General features: G+C 44.3%; 1 protein-coding gene across 2 annotated transcripts in view; it reads left to right on the forward strand.

Annotated features, from left to right (window-relative positions):
- FANCD2 (FA complementation group D2) overlaps positions 1-16,638 on the forward strand; it is a 55,532-nt gene that overhangs the window by 22,421 nt on the left and 16,473 nt on the right. For both annotated transcript variants that reach the window (XM_026110589.2, XM_026110590.2), the window contains exons 20-31: positions 2,079-2,188; positions 3,633-3,690; positions 4,396-4,521; positions 5,781-5,854; positions 5,959-6,099; positions 8,050-8,150; positions 8,461-8,576; positions 10,399-10,507; positions 11,269-11,367; positions 14,239-14,348; positions 15,455-15,601; positions 16,232-16,348. In XM_026110589.2, coding sequence (XP_025966374.2) covers positions 2,079-2,188; positions 3,633-3,690; positions 4,396-4,521; positions 5,781-5,854; positions 5,959-6,099; positions 8,050-8,150; positions 8,461-8,576; positions 10,399-10,507; positions 11,269-11,367; positions 14,239-14,348; positions 15,455-15,601; positions 16,232-16,348 — 1,308 coding nt within the window. The remainder of the gene's footprint in view (positions 1-2,078; positions 2,189-3,632; positions 3,691-4,395; positions 4,522-5,780; positions 5,855-5,958; positions 6,100-8,049; positions 8,151-8,460; positions 8,577-10,398; positions 10,508-11,268; positions 11,368-14,238; positions 14,349-15,454; positions 15,602-16,231; positions 16,349-16,638) is intronic.

A 16,638-nucleotide genomic window follows, 5' to 3' on the forward strand; every position in this document is an offset into this window, starting at 1 on the left:
AAGTTTTTCAGCTGTGTGGCAGGTTTGACTCCTTGCTGAATTGCTCTCCTCTGTGACTTTGCCCCAAGTCTTTCTTTCCTATGTGTGACTTGTGATAGTTGCCTTGGCAGTACACAAGGTGGAGAAGTGCCCTGCTCATCACTTGCTCGAGTTGTGGAAAGAATGGGCAGGAGTGTAAGCTCTAGAATTTATTCTGAGCTGAGAGTTTGTGACTGTGGAGATCCAGGGATGGCAGTTTAACTCTGTCCGTGGTGGTCTCCAAAGAAATCAGTATCCTGGAAACGGTCTTCCTCTTTGCCTCCTCTTAACAGTGCTTCTAAAGCCAATGCCTCTTGGATGCCAGAATCACTCCAGGCAGATGAGGCATTTGTCCTAGCACTGCACATGTCATTCCAGAGGCATCTTGCCTAGCAGAGGTCAAGAAAAGATGGCATAACCATCCTTTTCTCTGCTACCAGTTTGATCACCTGTCTTGCTGGCATTGGTTGTGTAGCATACATCAAACCTCCATCTCTCTGCCTCAGGATCACTGTTTGGTTAGAGCTAATGCTAACTCCTTTTTAGAGAGTTATGGATCCCTGAGCATCTTTTTATAGACCAGCCTCCTCCTTTTGGCAGACTCTTCAGGCAGTTGTTGGGCTGGATGTTCTGGGACCTACTGATAGGAACAGCTAATAAGCATCAGTGTAGCCAGGGCAGTTTTGATTCCATGATGTTTTTCAATGGCCTGTGAGATCTTTGCCACTTCTATGAAGCTGCTTTTCAGTTCACTCACGTGTTCTCTTGCGGTCTGAGAATCCTCCTGCTCACGACAGGGTTGCTGAATCGTTCTCCTCTTCAGAAGACCCCTGCTCTTCTTCAGTGGTAATCGTTTAAGCTAGCCACAGGACTGTTGCTATTTGGCTATATTAAGTAGGTTTTCTGCTTAGCGTGTTCATTGTTCCATCCCTGCTTCTAGTACTTCGAAATCAATTACTTTTACATATCTAGAAAGTGAACTCTCTCTTGGTTTTGGTCAGGGCACACTTGGTGGCCCTCTCCCATTACTCTCTAGTTAGCTAAGGTTTCTGCCTTTTCTTGCTTCCAAATTTTAAGTTTAAGGGATCAGGCAGAACACATCAGAGATGCTATTCTGGACCATCTTGGTGGCTGCTCTATTTGAGCCTCTGGTTACCTGTTCTCTCCTCATCTCTCCAAGATAGAGGCTTTCTTGACTATCATTCATCTGCTAGCAGTGGGGGTGCACTGTGGGTTTCTGTGGCTAATCTGCCACACACTTCTGTGCTTGCCTTCATTTTTTTCAGAAAGTATCAGACTTCTCCACGTCCAGAAGAGCAGTCTTCCAGCTTTCTGGAAGCATCAGACTTCTAGGGCTGAGTATGCTTCATACCATCAGTGTCAGGAGACCTCTTAGTCTATCATTAGTGGTCCAGACTTTCAGAAGTCTCCAAAGCTGTTTGTGTCCATTTTGTGAAAGTGCAATTTATTAGCCACTTTGGCACAACTGTTGCATGTAGAGCGTACCGCACTGACACCTGCCATGGGCTTGCAGAGCTGCTTCAGAGAAGCTTTTACAATCGTGCAGTCGTGTTTACTCACATCCAAAAGACAAGGGAGGCGGCCACGAGAGTGTCTTGATCCCAGGTATCTGGTGTGCTGCTTCCTAGAGCTCTCTTTGGACTTTCACCAATACTTGCTCCTTCCCTGAGACTCCTGGAGCTGAACGGGTTTCACAAGGCAGCTCTGGAGCTGCTGTTTGTGTGTGAAGGGCCCCGAGACCATCTACCAATTTTTTTATATTCCTCATTGATGAAATCTGGACCAACTACACACTCTATGTATTAACTGGGACAAAGTCAAAGGAAGACATTTTTAATACTGTTTGCAGCCTTATCTAGAGTTGTGAGCAGTATTTTCATGATAAAGGGCATCACTGAATGTGCCTTCCTTTTATTGGGATTACAGCTTTGTAAACAATCTTACAACCTTTGGAGATGACATTAAGTGAAGATGCTGATAGCATTGTGACTGAGGCACATAAATGCCTGTGTAATGACATTCTGTGTCTTTCTCTTTAGGACGACATGCACATGGTGATCAGGAAATGGCTCTCCAGCACCGTTCCTAACCATAAACAAATGGGGATTATTGGTGCTGTTACCATGATAGGCAGCATGGCATTAAAAAGGTGAGAGAGAATGTAGAAAACCTGAATTTAAGATGCTTTCAGACCGTGCTTGGTGAAGGGGGACAAAGAGAGGGGGGCATTGCCTTCTAGCTTAGGCAGATCTTAGTCAAATCCAGTAATTTAAAAGTCTTTTCTGCAAATTGCAGTGTTTTGTTCTGCAGCTTTTTTAATACTGCTCTCCTGTTTCTAATTTTGAAGGCATCCTAATTTTCTTGTTAATGCTTATTCAGGGATGTCTTGACTGGCACCAGAAGTGCCAGTCAGTTCTATTACTCTACCAGTAAGTTCTATTACTTAGAAAAAGATTTGGACACTATGATGCACTGACTGCAAATCCGTTTCTGACACTTAGGCTGTGTAGCCTGATGTGCTTCATGTTTGAATACAGGGAAATCTAAAACAGAAGTGAGAAGAGAGATTGTTGCTACTGTGCTGGGCATTGGCATGACAATTTCTGAAGTATTCTGTAAATTATTGACAAGCAATGTTGATAAACCAGGCAAACTGTGACAATGATTAAAGCACTTGGAACATAAAGATTCGACTGGTGTTGGGAAACCTTTCTTAGCTTGCTCATTTTGCACTTTATAAAATGCTTTTGCTGTTTATTACATGGAGAGAAAAGCCCATCTCCATCTCCACTTGGTGTATTTCCTGATAACTGCTCCCGTAGCACTGACATCAGATTTGCTAATTCAGAGGCTCCAGTTTAAGTCTCAGATTTCAAGAGGAGGTTTAGAAAATCCTAAAATGTAGACTACAAGCAAAAAAAAAAAATCCATGCCTCAAGGCACCTTCAGTGACAGGTAATTTGCTACATAAAATGCACACAGATAATCCCAGCTGTGGATTGTGTTCTGTGCTTCAGGAAAAAGGATAAAATCCTCCTGGAAACTGTCTATTTGATCTGTGGAGAAATTCCTTCCCAACTCCCAAGTCTGATCCAAGCATGTGGGGAAAATTTGTCTGCTGTCAGTTGAGGAGGATCTTTGCAGCACATTGGATCTTGGTGTACTTTACTCAGAGTTCTCTGTGATTTCTTAGAAACAGACTGGAGGAGATAGGCTCAAAAGCCAAATTATCAGAGGAAAAACTACCCTTCTGAGCCCTGCGAGTAAGCAGCAGGAATTTGTTTAGTTGTCCAAATGTACACCTGCAGGTATTAGAAACAGACTCATGGTAAGGTGAGGCACTATGGCGTTTGGAGGAGGTGAGGACTAGAGGACTAAGGTTTCCATGGGTTCCAACAGGTTAGAAAAAACATCCTTGAAAACAAATCTCATCCCGAAGGTGCTAAACAACAGCAGGTCTTTCCTTTATGTTCCAAAGAGCATCTTTTTCCTGTGTAATTCTTCAGTTTCTGGAGAGGGAACCCTGTCTATGTGTGAGTGGGTTTTGCCCTAAGTGTTATGAAGCAAAAAACAGGATTATCAATTGCTTTCAGAAATGAAGGAGATGGTTCACTGGAGAGATCAGAGCTGAGCAGCGAGCGTGACGGGCAGGTGAGTGCCAATAATGGGTACATGCTGCAGGCAGTGTGAGAGGAAGGGGGGATGTGGAGATTTGGCTGGAGGCACAGCCTTGGCAAAGAAATACAGGTCTGTTGGGAGTTATATCTAGTGGGCCTAGGATTGTTGCGTCTTACTGCAGAGCCAAGAATCTGTGAAAAATGGGTTTGGAGAAACAAGGGTCTATGTTTAGATAGCACTCACTGGTATTGCCAGCCCAGGACAAGCAGTACCGCAAACATCTAGTGAAAGTCTCCTGTCCAGACTTCAAACATAAATGAGAGAAACAGGACAATTTGGCTCAGTAAGCAAAAAACAACTTCTGCCTTTCCCTGAGCTTGGTGGCAGTGCATCTCAGGTCATCCAGAGAAGCCACTTTCACTGTATAGGATTGGCCTAGACAGCTTTTTCCTTAATTCTGTTAGAACCATCTTCTAGGGCTGGTACCCTATTTAAGGTGGCTCTAGGTAGACTCTTGTGTGTTATTCCATGGTGGAGCATGGCCAGGTCCTTAAAAGGCCCGTATTCTTTGTTAAAACTGGGTCCCTGAAGACCTGACATCATGGGCTGTTACCCCAGAGCTGAAGCTCTTGGACATCATCAGGGTAAATTAACATAACAAGGGTAGGGAACCAAGGTGAAAGCTTCAGTGTATCCATCTATCGTACCCATCTGTGCAGGCTGCTCTTTCTCTTTCAGCTTTCTACCTTGTCGGACCTTGTGGGCTTCTGCTGCGAGCAAACACCAGAGGCCTTGGCTTTGTACTATGATGAACTTGCCAACTTGATTGAGAAGCAGAGGGGGAATTTGGACCTGCAGCTCCTGGTATGGTTAGAGTGGTTTGAACCCTAATCACTTAAATGAATTCTTCAGAAACATTTTCAGGTGTTAGCAGGATGGGGTCAATCTGAGAATTTCACTCCAGTCTGAGAACTTTTTCTTTGTTATAGACATGTCTAAGATTCCTGCAAGAGACTGATTCGATACAAAATCCTCTTTCAGCTCTGTTTTTTGGGGTTCTGGCAGATTTGCTCCTTTCCCACTGTGCTTTAATGTCTTCGTTTATATGAACTTTTACATGACAGCAGGAAGGAGGGGAACCTTTTAAAGGAAATTAAATGACATTTCAGAGTATGCAGTTGAGGTTCATAGATAAAGGTAAAACTTGAAAGAACTTTCAACTTGGTATTGAAATTGGCTTCCTGTCAGACAGTTAAGGCTATCTGATGTCTAAGGACTTGGAAGAGCCACAGTGAGGAATTAGGGCAATAGGAAGAAATTTGTGGAGGCCCCTGGGCACCTCTTCCTTCTTGCTAGGAACTCTTTTGCATGTGTGCTGTGCCTGCCAGAAGGGTAGAAAGTCATCTTGGGGCCTAGGAGAGCATGAGAATCGTTGTAGAATTGATCTCTCTTGGAGGCATCAGGCTTTGCTGTGGCACAGCACCATTTACACCTGCTGATTACAGAGAGAAGGAAATGTATTTTAGTTTGAGGGAAGGTGACTAGGGAGTTGTGAAATGCTGACAGCCACTTGAAGTAGCTCCACATCTGAGGCTAGAAATGCCAGTCTCCTGAAATGCAGCTGGTGCAGACCTTTCTTGGTCTTTTCATAATTTGTTTGTCCAGACTTTTGTCTGACTTGTTTGTCACACCCATTAATTTACATCTCCCTTAATTGTTGCTAACAATGTAAGTGTGTGAAGTATGTGAGACATGTTAGGTGAAACAAAACTTTGCCAGCACTTTATAGCTCTTCACCCTGATAATCAGTTCTTAAGACAGAGAACTTTCCATAGCTGCTTTCCTCTTCCAGCTGATGCTCTTCCTCTCTGTCACATTGAGGAGCTCATAGGCAAGTCCACCTCTGAAAAGCAGGGAGAATATTGCTTGTGCGTACTTGGTAATGTTTCCTAGTTTTGTCTCTAAAGGGCAGGCCCTGGTTCTCCTTGCAGGTGGTGAGCTTCACTGCTGTGACTGTTCCAGGACACTTTTGCTTGGCCTTATCTTCTGCATTTTCCAGCGCTGCTGTTGCAGCTTTCTTCACTGAGCCCCTTTGCTGAGCATGTTTTTTCCTCTCTTAATAGAACCAGTTTGCCAAGAGTTTGGTGGAGGACTTTCCCAGTGACTTTGTGGTGGATCTCAACCCCACAGTGGATGGGTATGCTAAACGCAGGCTCAGTATTAGTAATGTTTCTGTTACTGAAAACTGTGTTTGTCAACACGATGATCCCCTCAACTAATTTTTGTTTTCTTTCCCTGCAGTACATTCTTGTTCCCACTGAAATCTTTGTATAATCTGGATGAAGATGAAAGTGAGGGAGCGATTGCTATTAACCTCTTACCGTTGCTGTCGCAGAGTGAGCTTGGCAGGGTCAACGATGGAGTGAGTAACCCAAGTAAAAGGTACTTTGACACTTACACTTGTCATTTCATAGTTAAAGAAGTTGTGTTTTCATTTGGTGCAATGCGCTGTGCACAACCTTGCCTGCCAAAATGCCTGATTAGGACCTGGGTGGAGAAGTTAAGTTTCCTGTGTTCTTGTCCTTTCTCTGTTGTTAGACATGTCCAGATAGGTCTAGAGGTATAAGCGTGTGATTGGGAACTGGCAGTCTGTTCTGTCTCAGGCTGTCTAGGTGATCTTGAGTAAATAATGTTGGATCTCAGCCTTGTGTTCCATCTGTCAAATGTTTCCTATCTGTCAAATAGCTCTTTCTTCTCATGTTAGTGAAATACTGGCGACCATGCTTAATACCATATTGAGTGGATAGGCAACTCTGAGGTGGCAAAATTCATTTTTTGACCAATGATTCTCAAGCACAGTCACCAAAGACTTAGTGTGTGCCAATAGCACATGATTTGGGCAGAGAGGAACCTCGTGAAGTTTAACAAAGGGAAGTGTAACGTCCTGCACCCGAGGAGGAATAACTCCATGCACGAGTACAAACTAGGGGCTGACCAGCTGGTGAGCAGCTTTGCAGAGAAGGACCTGGGGGTCCTGGTGGGCAACAAGTTGAATGTGGGCCAGCAATGCACCCTTGTAGAAGGCTAACGGTATCCTGGGCTGTATTCGGAAGAGTGTTGCCAGCAGGTCAAGGGAGATGTTCCTTCCCTTCTACTCAGTGCTGGTGAGGACACATCTGTAGTGCCTTGTCCAGTTCTGGGCTCCACAGTACAAGAAAAATGTGGATCTGCTGGAGCGAGTCCAACAAAGGCCACAAAAACGATGAAGGGGCTGGAGCTTCTGTCATATAAGGAGAGGGTGAGGGAGCTGGGACAGTTTAGCCTAGAGAAGAGAAGGCTCAGGGGGAATCTTACAAATGCGTATAAATATACGATGGGAGAGTGTAAGAAGACGGAGCCAGACTCTTCTCAGTGGTGCCCAGTGACAGGACAGGAGGCAATGGGTGCAAACTGCAACATAGAAAATTCCATCTGAATGTAAGAAAACACTTGTTCACCATGAGGTGGCTGAACACTGGAACAGGTTGCCTAGAGAGGTTGTGGAGTCTCCATCCTTTGAGATCTTCAAAAGCCAATTGGACACAGTCCTAGGCACCCTGCTGTAGGTGACCCTGCTTGAGCAGGGGAGCTGGACCACATGATTGCCAGAGATCCCTTCTAACCCCAGCTATTCTGTGATTCATTCTCACTCTTCAGTTATACTTAGACTGTACTCCAGACCATAACCACAAACGTGCAGCCACAAGTGAAATTTCACTGAGAAACAAAGGCTTTGTGGTTGGCAGATTGAGTAAGAGGCATCTAAGAAATAAAAACAACTAATGAAACAATAGGGTATCAAAGTTAAAAATAATAAAAGGATTTTTTTAACTGGCACCTGCAGAATTCATTGCCACAAGATTTGGTTGAGATTTTAGATCTGCTTGAAAAAAGGACATGACCATTTTATGTCAATAACAAGAAAATATAGCTACTTTACTTGCATCTATAGAAAAATGTTAATTTTCCTCACTCAGAATGTGAGCAGAAGAATGCTAGAAAACATTAAAGGAAGTTTCTTCACTGCTCACAGCTGTCTTTTCTGTAATTTTGTATACTTTGATTTCTATGAGAAACAAATCTGATGCCATTTTTGGTTAAGTACAACAGGTTTTTGGCACTTAAACTTTTCCAAATAATTGGCAATCATAGATTTTTTTTTTCTTTGTCCATTGGGAGCAAAGCCAAGGAAAACAACTTAAACATCGTGCATTTCTGCTGTGCATTGCTAAGACTTTCAAAAAGCAAAATAGAAGGCATAGACAAGGTGGTGTGGAAGGACAAGGGACACAGGGATGGGTGTCCTGAATGTATGTAAAAACATACGACCTGCTCCACATCTGTTTTTTCCAGGGTAGTATCGCCAATATGTCTGTCACCCTCTTTCCGATTGCTGAGACTCTATGCTGGAGAGCAGAACAATGGCAGCCTGGAGGAGATTGATGCCTTGTTAGGTATGGGAAATGGACTTTTAGCAGAGCCCGTCTGGCTGACTTGTTCTTGTCACAGATCTGCAGACTTCCTGCAGTCATGGGAAAAGCTGTTTGGGTTGTGAGGGAGGCTCAGGCACTCTGTTGCCTACAAAGTGGAAGGGAGGCAAAGGAGACAACTGCTCTGTCTAGAGAGGGAATGACTGGGCTTACTCTGAATGATTATTGGCATTGATAAAGGCACTAGGAAGATGCACTGTCCACACAAAGACTGAAGGATCAGAGTAGGGGGAGCAAAACCAGTCCAATGCATCCTCTTCCTGCTCTTTCCCAGGTTGCCCCCTCTATCTGACTGACCTGGAGGTTGAAGGGAAGCTGGATTCTCTCTCCAAGCAGGAAAGGGAATTTCTGTGCTCACTTCTGTTCCATGCGCTCAACTGGTTCCGTGAGGTGAGTAGAGTTGGTCTGGAGTCTGGTCTGCAGGTTTTGGAGTGGCACTGAGGAGCAGTGCTTAGAAACATTAGCCTTGGGCTTCAGAGGTGCAGTTCTTACTGAGGAAGAGTCTTGCCTTAGGGAATCTTTTCCAGAAAGATCTTGGTGCTCTCTCCACCTTCTTCTCTTTGCTACCATTTAACCTGTATGCTGCTGCTAGCAGCAACTGCACTGTTCTTGGGCAGAGTCTCAAAGCACTGCCTTGCAGATGTGTTTTCTGCCTGCTGCTCAACTGCAACCTGCACACTGTGGCTCATTTGAGTATATGAAAATGAATTTCAATACTGCAGGCAGGATGTCGTAAACCCCAAATATATCTCAACTATGAGGAAAGTGAAAGCCCCAGTAGGAGAGTGGGGCATCAGAAAGAGAGGTCAGTCTCTCCATATTGTATTAACAGAAGAGTAGTCAGCAGGTCAAGGGAATGGATTGTTCCCCTCTACGTGGCATGTGTTGAGGCACCATCTGCAGTACTGTGTCCAGTTTGGGGCTTCCCTTGATATACTGGAGTGAATTCAGCAGAAGCCGCCAAGATGATGAGGAGCTGGAACACATGAGATAGGAGGAGAGGCTGGAAAAACTGGGTTTATGGGAAGGCGAGAACATACTGTGCTCTTCTACTATGGTCTTTTACTACCTAATAGGAGGGTATTCAGACGATGGAGCCAGACTCTTCCCAGAGTTGTGCAACAAAAGGACAAGGGGCAACGATCACAATTTGGAATGTCGGAAATCTTGACTAGATGAAAGGAAAAACTTTCATCATAAGGGTGATCAAACACTGGAACAGGGTTGTGCTCCACTTCCACAGAAGTTGAGAGATCTCCAGTCCTTGGAGGTATTCAGTGCTGCACTGCAAAAAGTCCTGAGCAACTTGTTCTAGTTAACCCCACTTTGAGCAGGGTGTTGGACTAGAGGCCTGCAGAGGTCCCTTCCAAACTAAATTCTTCTGTGATTCTGTGCTTTTTTTTTTTTTTTTAATCTCTCTGAGCTTATAGAACACTGAATAGCAGTGACTTCAAGCAGGTTTGGACCATGTATTTGCTAACATCAGAGCCCAGCTGGTATGTTCCTTGCTAGGGTTATTCTGAGTATATGAGTGGTGTCAGAGAACCAGCTATGTTGGTGCAGTTCCACATCCCGGTCCTCCCTGTTCCTGCTCTTCTCCTGAGACTGCCACTTTCTTGGCAGACTGGGAAGCTGAGGAGTCTCCAGTGCCACAAGCAGCACTGAAACCTGTCAACATGCACTGCACAACAGAGCTTGGCCAGCACAGAAACCTTCCTCTCCATTTTCAGGGGAGCCAGTGAGCATTAACAGCTCTGCCTTTTCCCCAAATGTGGGAAGGCCTTCACAGATGTAGGCTTCTGCAGGTTCTGTCCCTCTAAAACTTGTTCCTTCTGGACATCACGGTTTTACCTCTGTGCAACTTCTGAGCCATTCCCCAAAGCCCTGAAATGTTCTTTTAGGCAGATGCCTGTTTCTTATTACCCTCTCTAGAGGAAAAAAAGAGCTGTCTGCTAGTTCCTCTTCTTTTGTTAAAACTTGGCCTGTAGGTTCTGCCCTATTGCTCCTCATAGATGGCATCCATTATGTCCATGTTATCTTCTCATGGGCTTCTGAAGAGTTTGTTCACGCAGTCTGGGTCGGGTCACACAGGCCACTTGTGCTAAATGTTGTGTGCTTATTCAGGACTTGTGGATGTTACTCTGAAAACAAAAAGCCGTAAAAGTGAGTAGAAATCTCTCTTATTCATAGGAGGTTTGGTTTGTGTCTATAGGTTGTAAATGCCTTCAGCCAGCAACAGGACGCCGAGATGAAGGGGAAAGTTTTGACTCGTCTACAGAACATCACAGAGTTGCAGAATGTGCTGGGAAAATGCTTAGCAGGTGAGTTGCTACCAAAATACAGATTCAGCATGGATTATGTGAAGCAAATGTGTGGTTGAGTTATGTTCATATACTGAATCCTGTTATGAAGAATTTGTATGTTCTGCATCTGCCCCAGCTGCAAAGAAAAAGGTATTGGCTAAAACATCAATGAAAGAAGTATATGCTGCATGTTTGCAGTGGCCTAAGAGTTCATGCAGGAACAGCTACCATTTTCAATTTGCCTGAGTCCAAACTGCCCTTCTTAATTACCTCCTCAGTGGCATCTGTGTATGTACCTTCAATTCCTCTTCAACTTTTCCCAGATAGGCTTGACAAAATCTGCTTGAACATGGTGGATACTGGAATAAACCAGCCTCTATCCTAAAGAAACAGCGTGTTTCCCTGGCATTCAGATTGTAACAAGCTTTGCATTACAATCTGTGTTTGCAAATCTACAGATAAACTCCATCCTAGATAAAGAGCAGCCTCAACGCCTTTGAATTGCTCCAGCAGCACTACAGGGGCAGCAGGGAAAAGGCTCAGATGTGCTAGAGCTTTTTTAGCATCACTAACATGGACAAATGTCCAAAGACAGCTCAGCTCTTGTTATCTTCCATGACCGGTGGAATGAAAAGAACTGTAATTCATCAGAACATAAGAGCAGGGGGACATTCACCAGGACAGTGAGGCATGGGGTACTTCCTCTGGATACGTACCTTGTTGGTATTTTGTCATTCAGGAACTGAACTAACCAGATTTCTACATTTTGGTTCTTTCAGCAACCCCTGGCTATGTCCCACCACCAGCTACTTTTGATTCTGAAGCCCTGGAGGCAGTACCATCCATCAGTGCTGCTGGTCCAGCGAAGAAAAAGAATGGTAAAGAAAGCTTGAAACATTTAAGCAAACAGATGTGAAGTGATGCTTGACTGGCATGTTGCACTGCAGCCATTGTGCTTCTGTGTGTGTGTAAAGCACAGAGTTCCTGGTATGGACTATGTAGCTTGCAATCTTATCTGATCAACTCCTGCTGCAACCAAAGTGGGGATGTAAAAAAAAAAAAAAAAAAATCCTACCCTAGGCAGGTGGTGGTCTTTCTTCTTGGGGAAGCTGATGCTTAGCATCCAACAGTTACAACCTGTGGCCTTCACTGACTGTTTTCACCTGCCAGAGTATTTGCTGCAGCAGTAAGTTGTTCTGTCTTTGAGGGGTTTGTGCACTTGTGTGGTACTGAGCTTGTGGCTTGAGCTGCCTTGCCAATCTCTGTCCTTGGGTTGCACCTAACTGATCTCTTAGGAACACTGCTGTGGCTTAACTGCACAAGGAAGTGCTTCTTTCATCCTTTCCTGTTTCCAGCTCCCACAGAGAAGAAACAACTTGCCTTTCAGGTTTTTAAGCTGAATCCCTGAATATTTGGTTTGTTCTTTCTATCTCTAGTTCTGCTTCTAATTTAGATTAACATTGTCTGGAAAGGTGTCTGTGTTTTAGCAAAGTTGGACCTAAATAGAGCTTAAGAAATTTATGTTCCATTCAATGAAAACAACTGGCACAGGTGGCACAGATCAGAGAGCCCTTTTCTCCTGTGCTTTCTCTTCTTATGCCACACCCATTCTGTAGGGACTGGACCTGTCACACAGGAGTGTGAGTAAAATAGGAGAGTTATGACTATGCTCTGTGGACAACAGGAGCATCCATCACTTCAGATGTTTTATTCTGAAAGAGGAAAAGGAGGTGCTCAGACAGGTAAGCCCAGGCCAGACAAGACATTCCTGGGCTCAGCTTAATTACCTACAAAAATCAGTGAGTGCTGTGACCATGGGTGAAGCCTTGAGAAGATACAGTTATGACACCAGCCTCACTCCTCTTCTAGGTGTGCAGCATCTCGTTGCATTTGAGCCAAATTTAATAGTTTGTCACCATCATATAGAAGGATGTTTCCCTCTCCTCCCTACACCTCCACTCTCAGTTGCCTGATTTCCTGTCCCTCTTGCTGGCTCTGGTGGTCACCTGATTACACAGTAAGCCACTTTGGCTGTTTACTTCTTGCTAGGTTGGTTAGTTTTCCACTGTTTTAACAAGTTGGCTCTGCCTACCCAGTGATCAGACTGCCTAAGTCAGTGCAAGGCAAGTGTTGGGAGTGTGTGGCTGGGAGCATGAGAAAGAGGTAGGTGGAGAAGCAGGACTACCCCTGAGCCAGCAGATTAGCTCAAGCATCGTCATGAAATTTAGCCCGAAATGACCCCTCAGAGGAGAGGGAGCAAGGAGCTCCTTAGAAAAGACATAGTGTATTAAATTCACTTTCTTGTCTGATTCAGAGTTTATTTACTGTGATGTGGAAGACTTTCACCTGTCTGACCCTGCTCTTCCAGTGACACAAGCAGCTTCATTGATTCATGTGATGCAGCTTCATTGATACTGTTTTGCTTCCTTTCTGGCTTTGCTCCCAAAAAAAGGATCACAGAGATACAGGAGCAGAAGTCCATGATGCTCATCAGTGCAGCAATCGTAAAAGGGCAGATGAAGGCATATACTAAATTTCACAGTTGTTGGAGACTTCCTTGAGCACTCCCTTTTCCAATTTGTTTATGAACAAGTTGAATAAAACCAATTCCTGAAGGACTGCCCTTGCTGACTCCATCAGAAAAGTGACCATTAAGCCCTACCCTTTGCTGCTTCTCCTCTAACAAGCTTTGAGTCCATAAAAGCACCTTTCTTCCTGTGCCATCCCAACTCAGTTCTTTAGTAGCCTTTGGTGCAAAACCTTTTTAAAGATTTTTTAGAGATCTGAATCTCTTCTGCCTGCTGGATCCCTCTTATCCATGTTATCAACACCCTTGTAAGCTCTGACAGGCTAGTGAGGCAGGCTTTTCCTTTGCAGTAGCCCTACTAACTCTTTTCCAACAGACTATTTGTCTATGTGCTCAGTGATTTTATTACTGTAGACAACTTAGCCATTTTCCTAGGGATGGAAGTCAGACTCGCTGGTCTCTAGGGAGACCCTTCATATCAATGGGAATTACACTGGCAAACCATCAGTGCTCTGGAAACATGGCCAGCAGTTCTAAAGATTTGCACTGGAATTCTTTCAGGGCCCTTGTGCACGTGTCACCTGGCCCTTGTGACTCACCCAGTGAGATGTCAGATCTGTCTAAGGTCTGGCTTGTCTGTTTGGTCTAATACTTCTTGTATGATTATTTGAAACCCGTGCAGTTCCTCTGACCTCTCTGCTATGCAGCATGTCAGGTACAAGAATTTCCCCAGCATTGTCAGCAATAAAGACCCATGTGAGAAATTCATTGAGCTACTCTGCTATTGCCTTAGCATCCCTGTGTGCCCCTGCTGTAGTTCTGTGTTTTGTTGTCTTTTTCCAAGTCCACCTCCTTTCTTAGTACTGTCTGAGACAGCAACACTAATTTTGTTTCAAGAATTTTTGGAGATGACCACCCATTTTTGCAATTATATTGTAACATGTTTAGACTATAGTAAGAAAAGTGAGACATTAATTTCTTACTGTGATTTTTTTTTTTTTTTTTTTAAGAAGCTGGTTGGGGAGGGAGCCCAAAATGTGTTTGGCTCTGTTTTGGACCATGATCCTGGCTACAGGTGACACACAGTCTATGCGTGTTCCACACTTTCTTCGATTTGATTAAAGTACAGCCTGCGCCATTTCCCTGCCTTGAAGCCTGGGTAGCTCCTCCTGTGTTGAATGCAGTATAGCCTTTGTTTCTAAAGTCATTTTTTCTTTTCAAGGAAGGAAAAAAAAGCCTGATGGCAACAAAAGCTGCTTTGCAGACCGTTCCCAAGTGGATGACAGTTCTGAGGGAAACCAGCCTGATACTGAGCTCTCCGAGCTGGAGAAGGTAGTTACATACTCCCAGGGACTTGCGAGAAAGGCAGACAAGAGCAGGTGACACAGAAGCATAAATAAAAACATTGAGAGAGGAGCTCTTCATTGCAGAAGTTAATTGCAATTGACAGTTTAAGTTCTGCGTTCCCATCTGAATTTTGAAAACTGGGTGCTGCAGAGGCCAGCCGCTCCAGCAGACAGTGTTGTTCAGGGCAATGCAAACGTGCAGATTTTCAGAAATACTATTAGTTACTCTCTGGTTATGACTATGATAGGTTTCTATTTTTAACCTGGTTTTCAATCTCTCAAAATGTACAGATTTGATAACTGAGTCAGATATAATAACAAAACAAGTTATAGGGAATAAACAAAGTCCCCAGTAGTTTTGGGAATGAACATGTCTAATCTTTCTTACCTGAGTACTGGTTGCAGACTAGTCTTTAGATAACATGTTCTGTCCAAGACTAGAAACAGAATGCAGAAATCCTGTTGTGAGGCACATGTAATGTACCTCAGCTGCTGTGACAGGGCCGTGTGGAGGAAGTCTCTAAGAACTTTATCCATCAACCAAAGGCTCCTCCAACACAGCATTGTAGCAACGCCGGCAGTTTACTGTCCTGGTATTTCTCAAAGAGAAAATGATTTGCCTTCATCTTTTGTGGTGCTTATGGGCCACTGCCTTTCACCAAGTCCAGAATAGGTTTCATGGTGGCTCTTGATTCACAGAAAGGAGATGGCAAAGATTATTCCAATTTCATAGGTATTATTTTTCTTTTCAGAACATTTTTAGTGCCTTGTGTAGTCCAAAAAAATGTTTCTGATTGTATGTGCTCTTCTCTGCACTAACTGTTAGGAATTTTTCTTAATTCTTTTTCAATTTGGTGAGAAATATAAAAGACAGTGTGAAAGAAATAGCTTGCTTTGAGCTAGAGAGTCTTGTAGGAAACCGATAGGAAAAATACACTGGCAAAGAGCCTATTGTCTCCAGAATGACACTGAATTAGACATTGCCTTGGAAATGACAAGAGATAGTGCTATAGGTCCCGTCTTTTTACATGGTTTATCTTCTGTTAATATGCAGCCTAGGCTGCAAGCTTAATTCTGCCATTTGCTTTTCAGACTGCTGTTGAAAGAGAGGCAGGAAACCCTCTGGCCCAGCTGCAGAGTTATCGCCCACACTTTCGAGAATTAGACCTTGGTGTGTTCACTGTACTGCACTGTGGGCTGCTGACAAAGTCTGTCTTGGACACTGAGATGCATACAGAGGTGAATGTAGCAGTGTAAAACTATACTGATATCACTTTGTTTAATTGGCTTTCTCTGAGGCCCTGGCCCCTTTTGTTCTGTTCACATGGGTAGCACAACTAGACTCTTCAGTTCCCCCCTCCTCTGTAGGTAGTGCTGAACGACCTGTGGGAGGTTGGAGTGCTCCGAGAGCAGCTTTCTCTGGGCATGCAAGACATGGGTCCTTTGAGAGGCTGTTTGACAGATCTCTTTGGCTGTGTGGGATTATTTCAAATCACTTGTTGACTGTTACTCAATTGGTGTTGTGATTTGTGACTCCCTGGGCTTGAACCTCTTTTCTATCTCTATCATCCTAGTGCCATTTTGAACTTCAGTGTATATTGTATATTCTCTCACTGGTAGGATGTTACTGCGTTTGCCTCTGCTGTGTTCAGAGTGCCAGGTTCACTTCACATGTTGAGCAGCCAGAACCAATGATCCCATACCTGCAACAGGGGAGATGTATAACCCAAACACCTACCAGTTTGGTCCCTGGTTGAGGTTCACTAGGCCAGCAGGCATAACTGGAAATGGAGGGGGTGGACTTGAATCTCAAGACGCTGCAATTAGGTGCTGAGTCCTGAAGCTGACTGTTCTTCCTTGTAATTGCAGACTAGTGAAGTTGTGCAGCTGGGGCCTGCTGAACTCTTATTCCTTCTGGATGACCTGTGCTGGAAACTGGAACACGTGCTGACCCCAGGCCCCACAAGACGAGTGCCCTTCTCAAAGGCATGTACAGCAGCAACTGATGGGGAAGGGCTGAGGCTGAGCACTCCAGTGGCCTCCAAGCCCTTCCTGAGAGAGATTATTTTCAGAAGTCACTTGAGGGTTATATGGCATAAAACCCATCAATAGTGTGTCTGACCCCCAACTGTGTTGTCAGAGCAGCGCTTGCCCTTTCAAAAGAGACTTCTGTACTGCTTCCCTTGCTAAAGTGTTTGCAGCATCTGATTCTCTGTATGTTTCAGGAAAGGGCATGTAGCTAAGGGAGAGCCCTGTAGCCTCAAAACTTGGGTGAC

This window comes from Dromaius novaehollandiae, chromosome 12 (genome assembly GCF_036370855.1).
Source record: "Dromaius novaehollandiae isolate bDroNov1 chromosome 12, bDroNov1.hap1, whole genome shotgun sequence".
NCBI lineage: Eukaryota > Metazoa > Chordata > Aves > Casuariiformes > Dromaiidae > Dromaius > Dromaius novaehollandiae.